Source organism: Trichosurus vulpecula, chromosome 1 (assembly GCF_011100635.1).
Source record: "Trichosurus vulpecula isolate mTriVul1 chromosome 1, mTriVul1.pri, whole genome shotgun sequence".
Taxonomy (NCBI): domain Eukaryota; kingdom Metazoa; phylum Chordata; class Mammalia; order Diprotodontia; family Phalangeridae; genus Trichosurus; species Trichosurus vulpecula.
The window spans coordinates 542786335-542803256 of NC_050573.1; the positions used below are offsets into that span (position 1 = coordinate 542786335).

Consider the following 16922-nt stretch of genomic DNA (forward strand, 5'->3'; position numbering starts at 1 on the left):
CCACCAGTGAATATTTCATCACACCAGCTGTGATAGACTTAGCTCTTCTCAGCAATACAATCATCTAAGACAATTACAGAACACTTGCGATGGAAAATACTATCCACATCCAGACTCTGAATGCAGATCAAAGCATACTATTTTCTCTCTTTTCTTCTCATGGTTTTTCCCTTTTATTCTGATTCTTCTTTCACAATATGACTAAGTTGGAAATATGTTTAATATGATTGTACATCTATAGCCTATATCAGATTGCATGCTGTCTTGGGGTGGGAGGAGGAGGAGAAGGAAGGGGAAATTTTTGGAACTCAAAATCTTATGAAAGTGAATGTTGAAAACTAAAAAAAATTATTTTAAAAAAGAAAGAAAATATTTTATCACTAAAATTCTAGTGTTTTTCTAGGAACCAGCCAGGCCTATACCCCTCAAAGAGGAAATATACAATGTATCTGATGGTTAATGTTAGCACAGCCACCCAGTTTAGAGAATGCACATCCCCCAACCCACTTTTCCCTCCATTATCTGGGCAATTCAGAATCATTGGATGTCAGAGCTGGAAGCGGTCCTGGAGGCCATCTAGTTCAACCTGAACCAAAAACAAGAATCCCTTTACAATTTCCTTAACAAGTGGCTCTACAAACCATCTTAAAGGGCCCACAACCAAAGTTCTTGTGTCAATTACTTTTATAATTCCAGCATACCTCCGTTAGATACAGTGATTGTTGGGTCTGTCCCTCATAATTATTTGGGGGTGGATTCCTAGATTACTATTCCAGTAATACAATTTGTAAGATGCTTTTCAAACATTATCTCATTTGATCTGCACCCTTTCCCTGAAATGGAGGTGCTATCATGACACTCGTTTTACAGATGAGCAAACTGAACTAGATAGGCTTGTCCAGGGTCCCACAGTCAGTAAGGATCTGAGGCCGGATTTGAATTCAGTTCTTCCTGACTCCGAGGTCCAGCACTCCATCCGCTGTGCCACTTAGCTGCCCTGAGAGATTAGTTACTGATTATGCCCCCAAAGAGATATTATAAGACATCAGTCCTATCTCTATCTCCTAAGGCTGCAGCCAAGGTATATCACCAGGACAAGCTGAAGCTGGACCAAAGGCTCCCTTCCTACTCCCCAGAATGATTCAACACCTTTTTCAACATCTTGAAGTCAATCAAGGTCTGGTAAATGAGTCGTAAAACTGACCTAAGCATTTCTGCTCGTTAGTTAACAGCCTAATGGTACCTACATATGCGACAGGATCATTACTTCTCGTTCCTACGATGCTGAATTTCTTCACGTAGGTATTTTCCTTCAGTGCTTCTGCATATGCCTTTAGAGTCGGTATGGGAATGTTCTGTGGAGAGAAAACCAGGAGATATATTGGAAGCTTGGGTAGAGCAGAGACTGTTAAGTAGATATTCTGGAGAGTACTCAACCAGCACGTTATAGATATACAAGGACTATGATATATAGAATAACTATCCTCTTCTCCCCAAACAAATAGGACCTTCCTTTCAACAGGCTAGCAGCCTTGTCAAAGACAGTGAAATTTGGTCAGAACCTTTGGCGGAAAATTTGTTATTCAGTCATTTCAGTTGTGTCTGACTCTTCATGATCCCATTGGGGTTTTCTTGGCAGAGATAATAGAGTGGTTTGCCATTTCCTTCTCCAGCTTATTTTACAGATGAGGAAACTGAGGCAAACTAGTTTAAGTGACTTGCCTAGGGTCACACAGCTAGTAAGTGCCTAAGGCGGGGTGGGGAACCTGCAGCCTCAAGGCCACATGTGGCCTTCTAGGTCCTTGGGTGGGGCCTTTTGACTGATTTCAAATTTTACAGAACAAATCCTTTTGTTAAGGGGATTTGTTCTGCAAAGTTTGGATTCAGTGAAAGGGCCGAACTTGAAGACCTAGAAGGCCACATGTGGCCTCAAGGCCGCAGGTCCCCCACCCCTGGTCTAAGGTCAGATTTGAATTATGGTCTTCCAGCACTCTATCCTCTTAACCACCTAACTGACCCAAGAGACTCTCTCAAATACATGGAACTCAGGGAATTAAAAACCAGGGGAGAGAGTGCATAGCGATATTATAGGGTTGAAATTTCTCCTTAGCTGCCTATTAATGCACTTATTTCAGCACCATGTGTACATTAATAACCTGGAAAAGGTGAAATGTGGGATTCACATTTATTCAATTTATAATTCTTCTTATATTTATATGTCTTGCCTTTCCCTTTAATATATAAGTTCCTTGTGAATAGGGTTGATTTTATTCATTTTATTTATGTCCCTAACACCTGGTACAATGCCTGGCATATAGTAGACCCTTATGGATGCTTATAGATTGATTAAATTGATCTGGCAATAGCTAATAGCTAAAGATTATATGCAGCTAGGTGCTTAGTGGATAAAGCACCAGGCCTGGACTCAGAAAGAGCTGGGTTCAAATCCAGCCTCAGACACTTACTATCTGTGTGACATTGGGCAAGTCACTTAACCCTGTCTGCTTCAGTTCCTCATCTGTAAAATGAGCTGGAGAAGGAAATGACAGTCCACTCCAATATCTTTGCCAAGAAAACCCCAAATGGGACCTACAAAGAGTTGGACACGACTAAAACGACTCAGCAACAACAACAAACATTTATATAGGGCTTGCTATGTGCCAAGTACTTTTTACAAGTATCTCATTTGATTATCATAATAACCCTGGGACATAAGTTCTATTAATATTCTGATTTTACTGATGCAGAAACTGAGGCAAATGGCACTTAAGTGACTTGCCTAGGGTCACAGAGCTAGTAAGTTTCTGAGGCCTGATTTGAACTCAGGTCTTCCTGACTCTAGACCCAGTGCTCTAAGCACTGTACCATCAGCTGCCCAACAACCTCTGGCAAGAGGTTACATATTTCCAGCTCTGTATGACTCATGAAATTTTCCTTTGTGACTATGCTCATAGCACCCATCTCTTACAGTGCTAACAATTCAAGGTCACTAGATAGGACTAAAATTTTTTAAGGCTCTCTCTTGCCTAAGAATACAATTCTAATTCTTCAATGGGGGCCAGGTACAGTGAATAAAAGAGAATTCAGACCATCACAGAGCCTGACATTTCCAATATAGTTGTTTACCATTGTTGGTAACCACACAAAAGGGGAAAGGAAGGAAAGGAGAAAAGAGAACTGTCAGGCATCAGCCCAGAATGAATTCCATCAACTCAGAGAGGAGTAAGTCAGCAAGGCCGGCAGGGGCAGAACCACATGTATGTGTGGTTCACTGTAGCTCTAGGGTTCCCTCCCTGATCCCAATTTCCATGTAAAACTAGAAATTCGAGGCTCAAGAAGGGGAAAAAAAAGGCAACGTAGAGTTAAACTTAAGTTCCAGTATCCTAGTGGACTGAACCATAATCTCAGTGATGTTGGCAAAGTCTCTCTTTGAGGCAGGACACAACCCATTCATGCCTTCCCAGCCTGGGCAACTCTTATCCATTTCCTCCCATAAATATGGACCAAATAATGATGTCTGGTTCTGAATGCTCCTCTCAGCATCTTTGTAATTTATGCAGCTTCGTTATTAGAATTGCAAGATAAGGTAGAATGAGAGCTGATTGACCATGAAGGTCAAAATCAGATAAGTAGTGATGACTTTAAGCAACAGCTGGTGAGTAAATTTATACAACAGGATTTTTTCAAATTAATTGGCACTGTTTTTAAAAGTTAGCCACCATAGTATTTGAAATTCCCAATGCAAGGAAATGCTACCTACAGTACTTGGTTTTTATCTCCTATAGCTCTCATATTTTAAATAATGTGGTGGGTTTCCAGGTCAAGAGTCAGTTTTGTCAGTGGTACACACTGCATCTGATGTTAATCCACAGCAGAGCTTCAGTTTCTTCATATTGGGTTTATGGCATAAAACCTTCTTGAATAAACTGAATGCTGATTAAGCAAACAGTTGTTACTTCTTCCCAAGATTGAAATATAGACTTTTGAAATAAGCCCTTACTGTTCTGTTCAATTACATCCTGATCATTTCCTCTGGGAAGGCATACATTTAAATGACTTTTTTTCCCTAGTCCCCACCTGAAATTAAAAGGAGAAATAAATACCCGGATATTATTGAGGTTGACTTCTTCGAGTTTGGCATCATTATTCTTTATTCGTTCCAGGGTTTCCTCTATATCTGTTGAATTTGGTTCTTCATCAGGAACTGGTTTATATTGTGTTGGTTTAATAACACCTATTGTATTCAACAAAAAGGGAAATGTCATTTTGAAGAAAAGGGAAAAAAGTTTTTCTTAAGACCATATCCATTTAAGAGTTTTTTTAAAATTAACACAATATTAAACATTAAGACATTAAAGTTTCTTTTTTATTGTAAACATAAAGAGCATCAACAAACAAACATTTCAATTATCAGAAAACAAAAGAGGATAGTATATGAAACTGTGGACTTTTTAAGGCGGTTTCAAGTCTATTTTAAGTTTAACCTGCTACTAACACAACTGTCTTCCTTGTCTCTGCTCCGCTCTTGAACTGTCCTTTTGCTCTCGTCTCTGTATTTTAAAACATGTCACTACTGCGTTTCTTTTTCTCTCTCATTACTCTCATTGCCCACCAGCTCCCTCCCCCTTCCCAAATGAATCCTTGTAGCTAATAACTATAACTAAGCAAAACAGATTGACCCTTTTGTTATTTTTCTAAATCTATGTCTCTTTCTGCTTCTTCAGTCTACCATCTCTCTGCCAAGAGGCGGTAAAACATGTTTTGTCATCAGTCTTCTTCTGTAGGTCTGATTGGTGGCTTCACTGATAAAAGTTGTTTTCCTTTCATGATGATGATGATGATGTAAGTCTCTTCCTGGTTCTGCTCAGTTCAGTCTACATACATTCACACAAATCTTCCCATGTTTCTTTGAACCCTCATATTTATTTCTCACCAGTCATTAATAGTCCATCACATTAGTACATCACCTAGGTGGCCCAGTGGAGCAAGCACTAGATCTGGAACCAGGAAGATCTCAATTTAATTTTGGCTCAACACACTTAAATAATTGGCTGAGACCCTTGGCAAATCTCTCAATCTCTGTCTGCCTCAATTTCTTTATCTATGAAATGATGACAATGAAAGCATCTATCTACCACGGGTGCTGTGAGGATCAAATGAAATAACATTTAGAAAGCACCATATAAATATTAGCTATTATTACTAATATAGTACATTTTGTTTGGCTATGCCTTAATTGATTGGAATCCTCTTTGTTTCCAATTCTTTGCTACGACAAAAAAATTCTGCTATACACAGTTCTGTACACATAGGCTCTTTCTTTGGTGATTAGTAATGGCACCTCTGGGTGAAAGGATATGCACATATATTAAGTATGGATATTATTTAATTTTCTTTGGTGCTTTAGAACATAATGTTTTTTCCTTGAACCATATCTCTTTGAACCATATATTTTTTTAATGTTGCCTCGTCTGAGATCATGATTACCACCTCTACTTTCTAAAATTTCCTGAGTCATGATAAATTCTGCTCTAGTTCTTATTTTAACTCTGTGTGACTCTTTGTACTTCAAATGTGTTTCTTATAAGCGACACACTGTTGGATTCTGCTATCTTATCCATCCTGTTCCATATTTCTCTTCCAGGTGTCAAAATATGACTGGTTTCAGGCTTTAATTATCTGATCCCATTCTGATTTCCAACTTTCCTAGAATGTGCCCATTCAGACTGCCTTCAGCCTTCAGCCCCATTGATCAGAAATTGGGTTGATTTGTGCTGAGTCCCCACTAAGAGCACCCAAGGGCTTCAGGCCCATTAACTCTGTAATTTTCAGAATTTATATTTTTGATTTGTTATCCTTCTATTATCTCTTAGCTTCATGCCCAATTGATTGATTCCTTCTTATTCTCTTTTGTCAATGAAAGTCTTTAGAGATTTCCCCTTAAGTATTGATTTGCTATGTTTCCACATTGTAGTCATTTTCTTTAGTAAAATTATTTGCAGTTTTTATTTATTATTATCATTATTTGCTATAATCTATTCTTTGACCCTCATATTTTTAGTATTGTTTTACATAGTCTTTTTTGTTTGAATTGTTTGAATTGCTTCAAAGGTCCAAGGAGTTACATTTTCCTAGACACACGGATACTGTGTGAACCATAGGTTAAACAGAGGATATGCAAAGCTGCCCTGCCTGAGTCCATCTGGCCTTGTGTGCTAGCTCAGGGCTTGGGCTCTTCAGGGACGACAAAGCAATTTCTTTGCTATTGAGCAAAAAAATGTCGATGACTCAGTGGACCTTTAAGAAGTCGTTTATTAAGTGCTTACTATGTTGGGCGTTATGCTAAGCACTGGGATACAAAGAAAGACAAAAACAGTTCCTGCCCTCATCCTTGAGGCTCCCATTCTAATGAAGGAGTCAATGTTCAAACAACTGTATACATACAAAATATATACGGAGGGAAGGCACTTAAATTTGTTGGAGAGGAGAGAACCAGAAAAAAACTTCTTGCAGAAGGTAGGATTTATAGTTCCTCCTGTGGTTTGCTTTCTTCAGCCCTCCAACATTATGTAACTGGAAATTCCCATTAGGAGTGAGGGAAGGTCAGCTCACCTTTCTTTCCATCTCAGCAGCTAATGCAGCCATGAGCACATGGAAGCTAAAGCGCATGCCTACCTCAGCAAGCCTAAGACTGCATTTCAGAGCCCTTAGCTGCCTCTTCTTTTTTGTGTATTTTCCTAAATAGGGTGACGGAGTATCAACCTCAAGATTGATGTGAACAGCCAGGGAAAGATGCATGGGTCTGGCCATTTGATTCCATTCTACCTCTAGAGTCGCATAAATAATAAGACATAGCCAGTGACAGCCAAAATTTTCTCCCACTATTACAGGGAAACACCAAGGAAAGGTGGGTTTCTTCCCACACTTTCCAACTCATGCCCCATTATTTGGCCACTTCTACATTCTTATGTTAGACGAAGAAGCAGCAGATCCAAGCCTACTTGGAAACCTAGGACTGAGAACTATATGCTCAACCTTTGGCTGCTTTATATGTTACAACACCTTCATGTCTAAAGTAGAAAGCACCATGACTTTCTTTGTTTTCCCAGTGATGGAAGTCACATTAAAAATATTAATGAATTTTTGCTTCTGTGTAATTGAGAAAAAAATAAAAATTAAATGTAAAAAAAATAATGAAGCTATTCATATCCTATCAGTAACAAGTCACTAAACTGTATTTTAACAAAAGATGTTATAGAGCTAAACACTTTAAAATTATACTTACTGTTTAGGCCTTCTTTATTTACTATGGAGCTGCTTCCAAGAGCCTCATAGTACTGCTGGTTGCTCATCAGAGTATGCATGCCAAGAATAGCTATAGGGACAGAGAGGCAGAGAAAAAAGGAAAATAACTTGGTGACAGTTCTCTCAAGTTGTAACAGCTACAACTGTCTGGGGCCAGCTCACATACCAAGAAAATCAAAACTACATGAAGCTTCTATAAAATTTTGTTTACAGCTTGATGGTGCAGTAGGGGGAGCTCTAGGCCCTGAGTCAAGAAGAACTGAGTTCAAATCCCTCCTCAGACACTAATTTGTTTGACCCTGGGCAAGTCATTTAACTTCTGTCAGCCTCAGTTTCCTCATCCATAAAGGAGGGGTCGTCACAGGTGCTATTATGACCTACCTCATCGGGTTGTTGTGAGAATCAAATGAGATAACAATTGTTGAGTACTTAGTACAGTGCCCGGTGTGTAGTAGATGCTTAATTCTTATTAATACAAGTATTACATTATATTATATTATATTATATTACATTATATTATTATATAACAAAACATATAATAATAGAAATAAATAAAATATATAACATTATGTATATGAATAAGTAATGCTTATCTACTTATTTGTTTCTTGAACTGATGGGCCAAAAAGTTTTTTATCACCTGGCCGGCAAGTTTTTGGTGATGAGCCCCTCCCTCTGTACCCAGCTAAGCCAGGGCTTAGAGAATATAGGTAGAGTCCTTTACTGGGTTTGTACTCAAAGCCTTTTCAGTTTGGTATCAAGTGTCAGAGGCAGCTAAGTGGTGCAGTGAATAAAGTGCTAGGCCTCGAGTCAGGAAGACTCTTCCTGAGTTCAAATCTGGCCTCAGACACTTACTAGCTGTGTGACTCTGGACTAATTACTTAACCCTGTTTGCCTCAGTTTCCTCATCTGTAAAATGGGCTAGAGAAGGAGATGGCAAACCACTGCAGTAACTTTACCAAGAAAACACCAAATGGGGTCATAAAGAGTAAGATGTGACTGAAACTACTAAGCAACAACAAAGGTAAGTGGAATGGCTCGCTAGCACGGCCTTTGAAGGTGCCCTAGTAAGACGATTGGCCAGTACTAGAGTAGACGTGTTGTACAGATGCCGGGAGATAATAGAACCCAATATAACAAGCATTGTGAGCATATCAGATCACTCCACTACTCAGAGAGAATTATATTTGGGAAAAATAGCAAATACTCATATTGATTAGCTCAATGGCCTTGTAAAAATAACTACGCAGTGGAAAAGCACCTTGGCCTGGGAATCAGGAGATCTATGTTCTACTCCTGGCTCCCCTGTAAATTAGCTTTGTGATCTTAGATAAGTCAACTAAACTCTCTCAGGCACAGTTTTCTTATCTATAAAATGGGGGATAGAGCAGGGGAAAGAATCGAACCAGAAGGTCCCTTCTAGCTCCTGACAAATAATAATAGGTATGACTGAGGCCCCATATCAAAGATAAATTTTCTTTTTCTATTACATACATTCCATGAAGCTGGGAATGAAGATAGATGGCTTTTGTTTAAAACAACCACGAAACCCCACCAAACTCCAAGAAATCATGTCTACAATCTTGCTTCATGTGTTTGGTAGCTAATGGCCAGGATGAATTAGCCCTGGTTAACCTTGCCCACTTGATTTAAAACAAAACAGCAAGTCTTCATCTAAAACTCAAAAAGAGCTATTTTTGAGCTCTGAAAAGGAACATCTTGTTCTTTTCTCTGTTTTTGTTTTGACATAGTTTCCTCTGTTCCTAGCTCTGCTTAGAACTCAGGGAGATAAGACACAACCCTATGTTTTCCAGCTGTCAACCCGGTGGCTTGTGAATAATGGCTGCAAACTGTGGAGAAGGGGAGGAACCCCACTCTACTTGTTAAACATACACCTCTCCTCTGCCTGTCTGTCTAAACTAGGCTCCCTGTATTTAGTCTCATTTCTTATTTGACTTTCTCTTTAAAGAATGATAACGACAAATGATATTTATAGAGTGCCTTATATTTGCTAAGTCCTTTACATACATTACCTCATTTGATACTCATAATAACCCTGTCGGACAAGTACACCATCATTTTTATCCCTATTTTACAAAAGAGGAAACTGAGTTTCAAAGAGGTTAAGTGACTTGCCTATGGTCCCCAAACTAGTAAATGTCAGAGAGTCAGGATTAGAACCTAAGTCTCTCCTTATTCTAAGTGCTATGCTCTTTCCATTACACATAAATGGTGAGGCATTAGGAAATTGGGACAGTGTAGATCTTTGGGGATGACATACATGGATAATTAATATAACTTGCATTAGGGCAATTAGGTGGTGAAGTGGATAGAGTGCCAGGCCTGGAGTCAGGAAGTTGTTATCTAGGGGAGAGAGAGAGAGAGAGAGAGAGAGAGAGAGAGAGAGAGAGAGAGACAGAGAGACAGAGAGACAGAGAGACAGAGACAGACAGAGACAGAAACAGAGAGACAGAGACGGAGACAGAGAGAGATCTGACTCTTCACAACTCCTTCTGGGATTTTGTTTGCAAAGATACTGGAGTGGCTTGCCATTTCTTTCTCCAGCCCTTTTTACAGATGAGGAAACTGAGGCAAACAGGATTAAGTGACTTGCCCAGGATCACATACCTAGTAAGTATCTGAGGCCAAATTTGAACTCAGTTCTTTCTAACTCTAGGCCTGGTGCTCTATCCACTACACCACCTAGCTGCCCCAGAGTCAGGAAGACCTGAGTTGGCAGCCAAAGAGACTAATGCAATGTTAAGAGAGACATAGCATCCAGAATTAGAGAGGTCACAGACTTGTTATACTTTGTCCTGGTCAACGCCCTTCTGGAGTATTAGCTTCAGTTCTGGACATTATGTTTTAGAAAGGACAGTGCTAAGCTAAAAGCAGACAGAGAAGGACACAAGACGCTGAAGAGCCTTGAGTTCATACCAGTTGCTCACTGGTGAAAGAAACTGGGAATGTTTAGCCTTGGAGAAGAGGAGACTTGTCAGGGTGGAAGGGGATAGCTGTCTTCAAGTATTTGTAGAGAACAGATTTGTTAGGCTTGGCTCTGTCCAGAAGGGGAATGGGCTGCCTCAGGACAGTTCCCTCCACTGGAGGTCCTCAAGCAAAAGCTGATGACTATCTGTCAGTGATACTATCCTTAGTCAAGTACAATATGGGCTAGATGGGCTTTGAGGTCCCTTCCAGGAGACTCTGTGATCGTCACCTCTGTGCCTTTGTTCATGCAATCCCCGCTCCCCAAATAACTCTTCCCATTTACCTAAACAATGCTACCCATCCTTCAAAACTCTTCTCACATCTTCCTTCCCCAAGACTTCTCTCAGTTGTTCCCCAGCCCACATTGTTCTCTCTGTCTCTGTCTGTCTGTCTGTCTGTCTGTCTCTCTCTCTCTCTCTCACTGTCCTTCTCCATCCCCCCCCTTCTTTCTCTCTGCTCCTAATGTTCTTATATTCAATACCACATGTTAAGCTCTGAATTTTTCTGTAATCATTTTTATGTTTGTTGATTTTGTCTCCCCAATTCAATTGTAAGCTATAGGAACCAAAGACCATCCTGGAAGGACAGAGACCAACCCAACACAGCTTCAGACATAGATGACGCTTGGTAAATAGTTGTTGATAATTCTCTGCTTTTCCCCATGTGGATAATGAATGAAATATTAAACAAAGTAAACATAATGCCTGATAGCATTTAATGAGAGAGCACAAAAATAAAAAAAAATCAAGTTCGTTTCTAAAAGGTGAAATTCTTTAATTATAGACAGAGCACACCTACCTTTAACTAAATTGAGAAAATTCTGCAACAATGACAAGTAATTAAGCAGCATGTTAGACAGACAGATGCTTATTTTTATTAACATTGAAATTTAAAACAACTTATAGTATGTAGTAAAAATGTGCCAGTTCCAAGTTCCAAGATTAACTGGATACAAACTGTGAGTTACATTTATACATAAAGAGAAGACACTCAATTATTTAGTATCCTATACCAAAATGCCAAAGTCAAGGTAGTTAGTTTTTATTAGCACAGTATTAAGACTGAAATTAGCTATATCAACAAAAGTGAAGCTGAGTGTTTTCAAGAAAGCAAGAGAAACTTCCAGTCCCTACTCAATTCCTATTCTGGCCTATGAATCTGCAGAGCCCAGTTCCTTTATGGCAAAGTTATTTTATAATCCTTCTGAGCTGTCTGTTTGGTTGCTGTCCTTCCTATTTGAAGAGGACCAAAATGACATCACTTTGTCAGGACTGATGTATAGTGAGTCTGACTGTGACTGACCAGACTAATACAATCTTGGAAGGCTCTACCACAGGACAGGCACTAACATAAAGGACTGTCACAGAAGGTGAAAGAAATAGAGCACCCACTGAGAAAAAAAATAGCTTTGGTTCAAGTTAATAGGCATATATTATGTCAATATATTATAAATTATCATTTTTTAAAAACAGGACCTTTGATTTCATCAGCTCCTGGTGAGGAACTTTCTTCACCAAGGTAGATTAGCAGCTTCTCTGAAACTTAGAGTCTTAGAAAGTTTTCTGAAATAGGTGAAGTGACTTTCCCACAGTCACTATATGTCAGAAGCAGGTCTTGAACCTAGTTCTTCATCACCTGGGGACCGCTCTTTATTCACTAGATTACACTGCCTCTGACAAATTGAAAAATTCTTTAGTGGAAGCTCCATGTATGACGCAAACAGCACTTCTCTCATGTCCTAGCAGAAAGCTCTCTGTCTCTCTGTGTGAAATACCTGTGAGAGTCCTTCTTTTTGTGAGGACTGTCATCTGGTTTGGCCAATGTCTAGGCTAAAAGACTTTTTAATTTCTTTATTTTTAATTTAGATTAACTGAGTAAATAATGATGAAAATCCCAAATAACACAAGTAGGTATTTTTAAAGCATTATGTAAGAATATTTTTGGTTACATTTACTAGAATAATAAATTTGATAAATAGTTACTAGATAGCTAAAGTGAATTTGCTGGTATTGCTATTAGCTCACAGTTACATAACATTTGACACTTCTCAAAGCACTTTCCACATATTATCTCTCTGAGATGGGTATCATAAGTCCTATTATCCCCATGACATTGAGGAAGAAACAGACTCAGTTAGCTCAAGCAACTTATCCGGAGTTACAGAGCTGAGCTGATGTGTGCCAGAGCTTAGATACGAACCCCGCTTGTCTGATTCCAAAACCAATACTCTTTCAACAGATAAATTAATTTGAGGCCAGCGATGGGAGTTGGGGAAGAGAGCAGTGGTTATTTGTTTTTAAGAAACAGGTCTAAAAGAATGCTGACCTGTGCCTGTAGTGGATATTAGCTTAAAACAAGCTAACCGATGTGTCTGGGTTCTAGCAAAATGCTCCTCCCTTAACTGGATTTCTCAACTTTAGCCCTCGACTCACATTTTAAAATCAATTATCCCCAAGACTCTATTTCCACAAAACTAATATCTATAGTGTTTAATTCATCCACAGAATTACAGGCTCTTAGACCTGGAAGGGACCTTTGTCATGTGCTGTCATGGGAAGAAGTGAAAGAAGAAAACAGATCCTATCCAGAAAGGCGCTAGGGAAAAGTAAAGATTGCTGTACTAAGGTAAAGAATTGCTTACCCTCATTACTACACAGTTAGGTGGCATAGTATTGCTACTGCTGAGGAAAGTCTATGGCATAGTGGATAGAGCATTGGATTTGGAGGCAGGAAGACCCAAGTTCAAGTCCTGCTTCAGTTTCATACTATCTGTGATCTCAAACTCAGTGTCTTCATCTATGATAATGACACTTCGCAGGATTGTTGTGAGGATCAAATAAGTAATATATGTACAGTGAGTGCTTTCCAAACCAGGCAATACAGTAATGATACCAATAACCGTTATTATTATTATTCTATCATTGCATGTGAAAAATGAGCTCTGATAAAAACTGAATAATAGGACAGCGTGAAATGGTCAGGATACATTTGACCTGTTGTAGTTAGAATTATCTGAGTCTCCATATAACTATGCGCTACCCCATCCCTTTTTTCTCTTTTCCTGTTTCTTATTTACCAGGTAGGGCCTAGGTTACAGGGAAAGTGAAGAGAGATGGAGGAAAGGGAAAGGTAGAATGGAAGGATGGAGTATGAATGAGAAAGGCCATAGAGATGAAAAGAAAATCTAAAACTTTGGAAAGGAGAAGAGCTGTACCTATGGTTGCAGGGGTGGGGAACCTGCAGCCTCAAGGCCGCATGTGGCTCTCTAGGTCCTCAAGTGCAGTCTTTTGACTGAGTGGCCTTGAGGTCACAGGTTCCTCACCCCGGCAGGGTATAATGTCATTTGATGAGTCACATGATTTGTTACATGTTCTCTAAGTTTGAGTCACCTTTCTCCTGGATTCTCTCTCTCTCTTTCTCTCTCTCTCTCTCTCTCTCTCTCTCTCTCTGTGTGTGTATATATATATATATATATATATATATATATATATATATATATATATTCATACATACATAGATATAGGAGACTATGCCCCAGTTGGGGCGGGGGGGGGAGGAAGGAGGGAGGGTTTGCACCAACTGTTCTTACCCTATCACCTTAGTAAATGCCTGTTTCTAAAAGCGAATTGTCTGGCTAGCAGCTAGTTGATATCAATAAAGCACACCTGGGGGGGGGGGGCACAGCCCTCGGCTTATGAATTAAAGTATTAGAAAAACAATTCCCTAACTTCTCCAAGTCCCCTAGAACCCAGAGGGAAGAAATAGTAGCCTTTTTCTGGGGACCCAATATACTGATGTGAGTGGGAATTGGAACTGTGGCCCCGGAATGAGCAACAAATACAAAAAGCAAAATTTAAAAAAAATCAAATTTTAAAATCCTAAATGACCAGAAGGTGATTGTCACGAAGTATCTGGTGATATAATGGGAGCTTAAAGGAGTTTTTTCCTCTTTAAATAATTTTCTCACTCAAAGTAAAAAAATATACTGAATTCTGACAGTGGTAGCTGAGGCAAAGAAAAAGGCAGTTAAGACAGAAAATGCCTAAGGTCTTTTCTGGATGCCTCCAGCTGTGAGCCTGAATCTCCAGAATAAAAAAAAAATTAAGTTAAGATAATTCCTGAGGATTTCAGCTAAGGTTAATAAATCCTCTTCTCTTTGGGGGAAAAAGGTCGTATGACAGCTTCAGTTCAGTGGATAATGAGTAGATGGGAACATAATAAAGAGAACAGAGGAAGCCTTCCCCAACCCCTCTTGATTCTAGGATTTCCCCTCTGTTAATTACTTCCTATGTATGCTGTATACTGAAACTTGACTCTAGCATAGTGATGTCATTTTCTCTTCGAGAACGAGGTTCGATAACCAACCAACCAACAGCTTGCTTTGTATATGTTTGTTTGTATATTGTCTCCCCCATTAGATTGTGAGCAAAGACTATCATTTGCCTCTTTTTTGTATCTCCAGTGCTTAGGACAGTGCCTGGCATACAGTAGGAGTTTAATAAATGTTTATTGATCCCAGGAGTGTGCAACAATGAAGAAAGCAGTTCACAACCTAATGACATCATCTGACCAACAGATGATATTGGTGAGGGCTTGTGAACTGTTCTGAATAGATTCTAACTCAAAATTTCCCTTGAAGCCTGGGATAGCTTTGAGGAGATTCCACAATCAGGGAGGCTATATTTGCTATTCAGTGCTTTTGTGTATTCAGCGTAAGTGGCTTGAATGAGTTGACTTAGAGTGAGAAAATTCATTTCAACTTGTGTTGTATCCCCTAGATACTTCACGCAAATCACCTCCTAGTGATTTAGGGTTTATTTTCTTGTTATGGTTGTTTTATTTTTGCCTTTTGCGTTTACACCACATTTATTTCCTTTTACCCATACCTCCCCTCCCCAATCATTAAACCTTCCTTATAACAAAACAAAAAAAAATCAAAAGCAATCAATAGAACACATCTAACAGCATATAGCACATTTTATATCCATATTCCTAACCTTTCTTAGTGTAGAAACACATGTTTTCTTATCAGCCCCTAAGAACAGAGATTCACTGCAGTTCTTCAGTTTGGCTACTTTTTACTGCAACCACTAGGCTACATTTTGTATTCAGTGCATATGATTTGTTGATGCCTCCTTGAAAGAAGGGGAAGTACATCATGATGTAATTAAAGCACATGATCCCAAGTGGATGTAAACAAAGCCATTGAGTTATTGGTGTATCTTACTGATTGGTTGAAGTGAGCAGGGCACTTATAACCCCACTAATAGTTAAGTTAAGCACACTGGACAAAAGACCAAGCAAAAGGCTGTGAAGAAAACCTTGGGAGAAAAAAAGACAGTCTGCATTTGGGACATGCAAAAATATGCATATGTATTTTATATGTGTTTACATATTATACACACATATGTATATATACATACATGCATACATACATGCACAAACACAGAGGGCAAGACAGATAGATGTTGAAGTGGATGGAGCACCAGTCCTGAAGTCAGGAAGACCTAGCTTCCTAAATTAAAATCTGGCCTCAGACACTTACTAGCTACGTGACCGTGGGCAAATCACTTAACCCTTTTTGCCTCGGTTTCTTCATCCATAAAATGAGCTGAAGAAGGAAATGGCAAACCACTGAAGTATCTCTGCCAAGAAACCCCAAATGTGGTCATGAAGGGTTGGATTCGACTGAATAACAGCAAATAAACACATATATACACATAGTGGAAAAGTAGGTTCCTGATTGAACTATCATGGCTACCACAACATTACGACTAAGGCCCAATAAGTAAGCTACCCTGAGACTAGCTTAGAAGCCGGAAATTTAGTGCTGGTCAAGTAACTTTTAAGCACTTAATTACAGTCCCCTGTTGCATCTATTTTAAACTTATTCTTCCTCGGTAAACAGAATCCCTGGCCAAAAGCAACAAAAAATATATTTGTGGCTTATGGTTTAAAAGAGAAATGATTGGTGAATCCCCAGTGTTTGAGGAAATTCTACTGGTGGTGGTTTAGAACACAGGGAGGGACTTAGCTATAGTGGTCACATGAAACTTTGAGCTCACGGCTAGTCAGATTATCTCAATCCTAAAGTGAAGTAATGTACTCAAGGCATAAATCAGCCCTGGAAATGCAACAGGGTCTTATGGAATTCTTTCATAATTTCTTTTAACAGATAGATGATTTTATTGGTACACCTACTTTGTGGTTTATAATCTATCAGAGTTGTCTGAGGGCAGAGTTTTAAGTGACTTGGCCAGTCATACAGCCACCATATATCAGAGGCAACACTTGCATGCAGGAGTTTTCTATTCTGACCATGGCTCTCTATCCACTACATCTCGATGGCTTTCCATGTGGATATATAAAAGATAATTCCCAATATAAGGAATACTTAATGTTTATAAATTGGGCTTTGTAAACAAGACAGTTCAACTTTAGTAAGTCCCTTGCCATTTCTTTTTCTTGTTCTTCTTCTTGATTACCTTTTAATGCTTCCCTTGATTTTTGTGTTTGAAAGTCAAATTTTCTGTTCAGCTCTGGTCTTTTCACTGAGAAAGCTTGAAAGTCCTCTATTTTATTGAAAATCCATATTTTGCCTTGGAGCATGATACTCAGTTTTGCTGGGT

General features: G+C 39.1%; 1 protein-coding gene across 1 annotated transcript in view; it reads right to left on the reverse strand.

Moving 5' to 3' along the window:
• TMOD1 (tropomodulin 1) overlaps positions 1–16922 on the reverse strand; it is a 143115-nt gene that overhangs the window by 22013 nt on the left and 104180 nt on the right. The window contains exons 5-7 of the mRNA XM_036741499.1: positions 7286–7375; positions 4104–4234; positions 1248–1355 (exon numbers count right to left, since the gene is read on the reverse strand). Coding sequence (XP_036597394.1) covers positions 1248–1355; positions 4104–4234; positions 7286–7375 — 329 coding nt within the window. The remainder of the gene's footprint in view (positions 1–1247; positions 1356–4103; positions 4235–7285; positions 7376–16922) is intronic.